Source organism: Vicia villosa, linkage group LG1, assembly GCF_029867415.1.
Source record: "Vicia villosa cultivar HV-30 ecotype Madison, WI linkage group LG1, Vvil1.0, whole genome shotgun sequence".
NCBI lineage: Eukaryota > Viridiplantae > Streptophyta > Magnoliopsida > Fabales > Fabaceae > Vicia > Vicia villosa.
Window position 1 is genome coordinate 29,425,571 of NC_081180.1, and position 7,556 is coordinate 29,433,126.

Here is a 7,556-nt window from a genome sequence, read left to right on the forward strand (position 1 = left end):
TAATATTAATATTTTTATTTTTATTTAACATTAAAATTAAATTTCATGCTGGCCCACCCTTAATTGACAAGGCATGATCCAAACCGTGTCATGCTTAGATATCCATTTAAACAAGTTACTGTCAAAATATGAACATGTTGTGTTTCTTTTTACTTTTTGCCCAACAAGAAATGAAACATATCATAATCTTCTGAAATCTTGCAATATACAAACTTTACCTTCCCTTCCCAATGATATGCATTAGTAAGTCAAATGGATGAAAAACAAGAGACAGAAATCTGATGTTAAAGCATCCTGCTATACAGTTGTGGAAAAGTACATTGAATCAAGAACTTTCTTGGGTGAAAAATTTGCATCTCCGGAGCGATTTTTCGTCCTGTTTTGCTGCTATTGGGGGTCTAAGATAAACATAATAGAAATCATTTGTTGACTTGTGTAGACAAAGGAGAGGGTTGTAGTTGTTGATTCTGGCGTTTGCTTGCCATAGAACGTAATTCATCAGCAATGTCAGTGAAGGTGGGTCTCTCTGATGGCTCTGAGGACCAACATCTCTCCATCAACACGCTCCATTCCACGTCACAAGATTCGGGAATTGGAGGGCGCAAAGTGTTGCTCACAATACCACCTGGATTATATTCGGAAAATACATGTGGAACTGTTGATAACTCAAAGACAGATAGTTAAATTGCAACTACAAATTCAACCATAGATTACCTATAATAGCACCATAGTGCAAATCAGCGTATGGCTCTTCTCCGGTTAAGAGTTCCCACATCACGATACCGAATGAGAACACATCAACCTAAAACAAAGACATATCAAAACACAAACATAACTAGTTTAAAGAGTGTTCAAGTATAAGAAAACATATCAGTACAAAGGTCATCAACCTTTCAGGTTAAGTAAGAGCATAGACCTTCTCTGAAACAAGGCTACTGCTTCCATTCAGCAGTTCTGGTGCCATCCATGGTAGAGTTCCTCTCACACCTCCAGAGATCAGAGTCTGACATTTTACTTTGGATAGACCTAAGTCACCAACCTGATATCAAAAGTAAGCAAATATGTAACTTTTAAATGGTAAAACGTAAACTTCTTGTTAATGAGAAACAAAATAAATGTTGATCTAGTAGTGAAATCTTATCTCCACAATGTGTATAAAACCATAATCCAATTTATGAAGTGATGAATGAATTGCATACCAGCTCTTAACTTTTCTGTCATCTATACGTTATAATAAGAATCTAAATATATATGGATCTCAATTTACTAAGTGGGCATTAATATCAAACATTTAAACCTTGCATATTGGGCGGTGTGGATCTCGGAGATTCACTAGCAAGTTGTCACTTTTCAAGTCAAAGTGTACTATGTTTTTTCCATGCAGGTATTCCATTCCAAAGGCCACATCCATTGCAATCATAAGACGTCTGCGCTTGTCTAGATTCCTGATATGATCATCATAGCATCATGATTAAATAAGGATAATGAAAAGGAACTAACAGACAGACATGCACATGCACATTCCAATAAATGTATGCGCACACTACCTCTCATTCTTTTGCAAGGCAGTTCTAAGAGAACCATTAGCCATATACTCAGTTACTGTTGCCACCGAATCTCCTGGTCCATCAAGCACCACGCCATAGAAAGCAACTACATTTGGATGGTGCAAGTCAGCAAGCTTGATTGCCTCATTCCAGAAATCGTCTCTCTATTTGATGCATAAATAGAGAATCAACGTAAGTTACTTTCTCGGTCATTGATGAAAGAAGGAAAAAATGCAGATCATAATCATTACTAGTAAAACACAGACCATGCGCTCTTGCTCTGAAGGCTTCCCAGCAAAACATCTATCAGTTATTCTCTTGATTGCAACATCGGTTCCCCTCCATTTTCCATGATAAACAGTCCCAAAGGTACCAGAACCCAACTCTGTCAGCTCTTCAAGGTCACAGTTCTTTATAATCTTGTAAAGTTCCAACAACAAGATGTTAGCTCAGGTTTGATGACTATAAAAAATCATAGAAGAGAAAACACGAAATACAATTCAACCTGCAAACGTCCAACACCCGATGTCGGAAAGCCAAAATTTCCCTTCTCTGGAGAGTTGCTCTTGACATCCTAAATGGGAAAAATAACAAATTATAACAATACTAGCAAAATTGCATTGAGGATGAGAGTGGCATAAAAAATATTTTATTTTCGAGACCGTCTGGACAAACAGTAGCAAATGCAAATGTTTAGCAATTTATAAACAAAATCACCTGAGTTATATCTCTACACATTGCATCTATTGCATTATTTTGAACATCACCGTCCTCAGTGTTTTTGTGACAGGAAAGATCTCCGACTTGCAATATAGGATTTGAAGGAGCACATGGGTGCAGAACAGAAGCTGCTACATCTTCAGCAACAACTTTAAGTTGTTGGTCTTCGGTTGAAACTTCAATAAGCAAATAAAAACAAAATGAGTATGTGCTGCTACGCGCTACACAACCATCTATAACTAGTTACATATTTTAAACTTTAACAATTTGCAAACCTTTGTCACACCAACCATTTTCAAAAGTTAAATTCTGTTTGAATGAATCGCAGAAGTCACCATCCAGCTGTGCATCCAAATTAGATTTCTTGTAGGTTCCTGGATTTTCACAAAAAGTAATCTTTATGAGAATAGGTTTCTTTCTCCAATGTAGCGTGGCTCAGTATGGAGGGTTGAAAGAAGGTACCGTGTGGTATACTCCAAGGATCCTGATTGCCGAAAACTGAGTTTGGAGAATCCTGTATATCACCAAACATGAAAGATGGTGAAGATGTAGATGATGTCGAATCATTCTTGTGATGATTTACAATATTTGACTGAGTAGCGCCTGACACAGGTGGCTGGGCAACATCATTGTCTTCCCCTGTCCTGGAATTTTGCCTGTATAAAATTTCCTTAGAAGAACATGGCTGCACACCTATCATCTTAATTTTATCTGCATCAACTATCAATTTTGGTGTGACTAAGTTGTTGTCCAGAATCACCTCTTCCTCGGTAGCAATCTGACTTTTGTAATCTAACGATTTATCAACTGGAAGCAAGCATTGATCATTACTTACATAACCATCAGCATTGTGTATCTTGAGAATGTCATTCCTTCCATCAACAGGACTTACATAGCCCTGTCTAATCCAATTATTTACGGCATCTGATTTAGAAACAACACCAGTAGGCTCATTTGTGTATTCTTTGGAAGATCCTTGGGCAACACATTCCGGAGTATGTAAAGTCGTTCCATCAACTATAGGTATATCACTATTAACATGTTTATTCGCGTGTTCATCTTGTTTAACCCAGGTTTCAACCGGTGCCATATGCTGGCGGACAATATCGTCTGGATAAGAAGGTGGTGTCGCTCCCGTGGACCCATGCCCATCCCTAGAAGAATGTTTTCCATCTGTCCTACCAATTGTTTCCTGGATTAATGAATTCATGGAATGGTCAAATTCTTCTGGATTTTGAATAAAAATCTTCCTACCTTCATGCTGAGGTTCAAAATTATAAGAAATCCCAGTATTATCAGTACAATGTCTTACTCCATTATGAACTTCCAATTTGCTAATGACACTTGGTTTTGTGGTAAACCCTTGTTCAACAACACCTTCCTTCAAGGGTAGTGCCATCATAGGCTCAACCCTCTTTGTTGCTTGAGCTTTTACATTGTCCTCCATTGGAAAACTATTATAACATGGGATTGAATCAGGAACTGGACCTGAACCGCCATCGTGCTGATCCGGAACCACTGGGTCTGAATGAGCATGAGGCAACTTTTTCTGGCACATAGAACATTCCTCAACTCTTTGGATTTTCTCTGGGATAATTACTTGTTGAGGTAATGACCCATCAGAGAAAACAACATGCTCTTGTGGAGGAACCTGAACCCAACCGCGATTACCCCCAACAATGACAGATGGAACTTGATTCACTGGAACTTGATTAACCGGAACCTGATATGTATTGTAGCTGTGTTCTGCAGGAAGCTGGACAATCCGTATTCCTGATGTATTTTCATTATTGTATTGGTTCAAATGATTATGTTGCGGTTGTATCAATGGTTGTGGTTGGATGACATTTGGTCTTATACCAACGCGAGAAGAAGGTTGAGTCATTGTCATTTGTGCTCCGGGGATGACCTGACGGAAAGCTAAACCAGGCGTATTATTATTATTATGAAACTGTTGCTGGGCAAAAACAGGCCCAGTCTTTCCTAATAGCTGAGGATTTGGGAACCCCATCTGAGGAGGCAAGTGGACATACTCTGCATGGTTCGAATAGGGTGAAGATGGTGGAATTTCCATTCCAGATTGGTGCAGTTCAAATGGTTGTTGAGAGAAAGTAACCGGCACTGACTTTTCTAACTCAACCTCATTCTGAGGATACGAAGTGTATGTCGGACCAGTCTTACCCGCAGGCATGCCAAAGGAAACACCAGAAGAAGCACCCGAGTAAACTGGTGGACTAGACTCAGAATTCACCAAACTCACACCTGTATCTGGAGAAGCAGCCACATACTCTCTAGGCGATAACACACACGACGCCGAATCTCCTTGACCAGCGACCGAGCTATCAATAGTCTCTATCCCACTCAAATCAGAATTCTGCGTGGAAGCCGCACTTGTAACACTCTCCTTCTTCTTGAGCCCACAACAAACCCCATACCCATCTATAAAACCATTCACCGCATCAAAATACTTCTGTCCCGTATCCTGCAAATCCGCGGACTGCACTGCACCAGAAAGATCAACCTCCGAGAGCGGAAACAAAAAAACCCTCAATTTAGCAGAACCATCCGGAGACCTCTCAACCAATTTCCCATACTCCTCCATCATATTCTCAACATCATCAGGGCAAGAAACCGAAACTAAAGCGTCAAGATCCTCCTCTGGTAACTGATACTTAATAACCACAGGTTGTCCATAAGTATCCACCATCTTTAGCACCAAATCATTATAACTCACATCTTTCTTAACACTAATTATCCTCGTCTGTCCTCCAACATATCTCAACACTCCGTCATTCGGTCTAGGCAATATCTTCCCGCCAAAACTACACAGAAACTTAACTTTCCTCCCAGAATTTGAATCATCCCCGGTATCATCAACCACTCTAGTTCCAGGTCCAGTTCCAGTTCCACCATGAGCAGCATAAGAAAAACCACTCACAGTCACAGGTACACCATCATTACAAACATTATGCAAACCAGTATTATTATTATTATTGCTACTATTAGCCCCTACCCAATTTCCCAAATTCAAAGCATTTCCAGCAACAACGCGGTTCCCATATATAGAAGGAGGGCTCACAATGGGACGAACGCACCAAGTTGCTGACGTGGCGCCAGCGGAAGAGCCGGCGGTCGGGTAGAAATAATCGGAAACGGAATCTGGAGTGGGAGGCGTGGTGACGCTGGCCGGAGAAATGAGAGGCTCCTCCACCATTATGGGAGCCACATTCAATACTCGTAGATCTGTAGGAGCGGAATTCTGATCAAACGCCATTGCTAAAAAAAACTATGGATTGAGATTACAAAGAAAACGAAGCAATGATGATGGTGAGGCTTAATCACAGTAGTGAAATTAGGAGGAAATGAAATGAAAAATTGAAATGAAATCGAAGTGAATGAATGAAGAGAGAAGAAGGATGGTGGAGTTTCAGATTTGGAAAAATGAAAATGTAAACAATCGTTTGTGAATCTGATGCTAAGAATAGGTTCCATTTCCATTTACAGTGCTGATTTTTCTCTCTCAATAGCCAATGGAATGGAATTTTATTTTATTTTTGAAAATTAGTTATTGTTATTTTTTAATAGTGCGTCCATGTTAGAATTATATGTTGACGATGGTATGATATGACAGTAGAGTTGAAGATAGGAAAAGAGAGGGCCTTTGGTTTAATATTTTGGTGAATTCTTATCTACCCAACTAAAAAAATTGGGTAAAGTTACCTCCTTTGTAAAATGTTTTTGAAAATAATAAATATTTGTAGTATTTTAATAAAGAATTAAATGTGTTAAATGAAATGGAATCGCGTGATTGGTTGGAGGTACACTACCCAACTTTTTGTGATGGGTAGAGAAGTTGTCCCCTAATATTTTCCCGGGAAAGTGATGAGTAGAAAAGGGTACCGCGCGGGAATAGAAAGAGAAAAGATACATTATTTACACGCACGTGTCTTTAATGGACTAAAAAATTCATTTTATTTAATTTTCATATATATATATATATATATATATATATATATATATATATATATATATATATATATATATATATATATATATATATATATATATATATATAAAGGGTAGTTAGAGATCCCTCTTGCTTTCTAGTGTGAAACGTGGGGAAACGTTCGATGATATCCATTGGTGAATATTCGTCAATGGTGTGGATTCAGTATGAGTTTTAAGGCAAAGGGTGTAACGTACCTTTGACGCCTTATAATCTATGATTGATGATTGGATCTCTTTGTTATTGGGCCTATGGATGACCCAGAGTAATTTCCTCCAAGGCTTACCATAGCGCAAAAATGAGAAGTTTTCTAGAATACCGGGTCGGTGTCGCCCTAGGTCGAGTTTTCATAGTGGATCCTCTGATTGAAGAAGTTGAAAAGATTTAGAAAGTCGAAGTGAGTGACATTGAAAATAAGTGCAATAAATGCTATTTTCATCTGTGTGACGTTTTGTAAGATTACATTTACATGTGGTCCTATGTCCCTAGAGTTGAGTGTGGTTCTTCCCTCTACAGTGATAAGTATACTTGAGTATTGTAGTAATTTTGACATAAATCTGACCATTGTTTTTCATCTGCATCTTTTCCTTTATTTTGAGTCGTCAATTTGTCTATCTTGTTCCACTATATAAAAGGTTATTTCATTTTTCAGTAAATGTTTTCATTCTTCGTGCAAAGTGAAACTTACTTGTTCTCCTTGCAAACTCTAACTCTTTTTCCTTGGGCTCTGGTGAATCCTATTTTACATGTTCTTTTCATGCATTAGATTTCATGCACCCTGGGTTCATTGAATCTTTAGAGCAGCGTTTTGTTGCATCATTCCTTTCAAACTTCTAGTTTTTCATGTACCAGTTATATTTTTCTCATTTGCAGTTGTTATGTTCACTCCTTTATTGTAGCTATGGATAATGTAGAAGGTGTTGGTTGCGTTAACGCAGTAAGCAAAAGATTTGGAGGTATTCCAAATTTTATCGTATCCACAGATATCAGTGCGAGGGAAAGAATGATGTTCAACAATTTCCGCGTTTCTGAGTTTAGGTTGAATGGTTTAAAGCCTAAATTATGGAAAGTAAATTATGAACAAGAAAATAAATGACAATTTCTTTGTACACCCATATAGGGTGAAAACCACCCCTGAAAACCCCAAAATACCCTTTGGAAGTGCACTTCCGAAGGCACCCATTTCACATTTTCACTGATTTCGGAGATGCATCTCCGAAATCATCCCTTTTGAGTTTTTTCGGATATGCATTTTCGAAAACACTTTTTTTCTAATTTAAACG

General features: G+C 38.4%; 1 protein-coding gene across 3 annotated transcripts; it reads right to left on the bottom strand.

The window, feature by feature from the left end:
* Positions 1-53: 53 nt before the first annotated feature.
* Positions 54-5,782, bottom strand: LOC131632890 (uncharacterized). 3 transcript variants are annotated; one of them, XM_058903622.1, is made up of 10 exons: positions 2,730-5,781; positions 2,558-2,641; positions 2,265-2,443; positions 2,053-2,121; positions 1,814-1,966; positions 1,548-1,711; positions 1,298-1,445; positions 917-1,039; positions 715-802; positions 54-625 (listed from the first exon to the last, which is right to left on the bottom strand). In XM_058903622.1, exons 1-10 carry the CDS (start codon positions 5,539-5,541, stop codon positions 420-422), a joined length of 4,026 nt encoding a protein of 1,341 aa, XP_058759605.1. In that variant the 5' UTR covers positions 5,542-5,781; the 3' UTR covers positions 54-419. The 3 variants fall into 3 exon arrangements, 2 of the variants coding, with proteins under 2 accessions (XP_058759605.1, XP_058759598.1); XM_058903615.1 differs by having other exon boundaries at positions 2,543-2,641; XR_009293171.1 differs by having other exon boundaries at positions 578-625; positions 891-1,039; positions 2,543-2,641; positions 2,730-5,782.
* Between the last annotated feature and the right edge of the window lie 1,774 nt (positions 5,783-7,556).

What these genes read in the sequence shown, in the direction of transcription:
- LOC131632890 (XM_058903615.1), bottom strand. Translation starts at nt 5,541, where the DNA reads ATGGCGTTTGATCAGAATTCCGCTCCTACAGATCTACGAGTATTGAAT. An exon ending in CGGGTGTTGGACGTTTGCAG is followed by an intron (nt 1,967 to 2,052) that starts GTTGAATTGTAT and finishes GAACTTTACAAG; the next exon opens with ATTATAAAGAACTGTGACCT. An exon ending in CACACCGCCCAATATGCAAG is followed by an intron (nt 1,040 to 1,297) that starts GTTTAAATGTTT and finishes TTTTGATATCAG; the next exon opens with GTTGGTGACTTAGGTCTATC.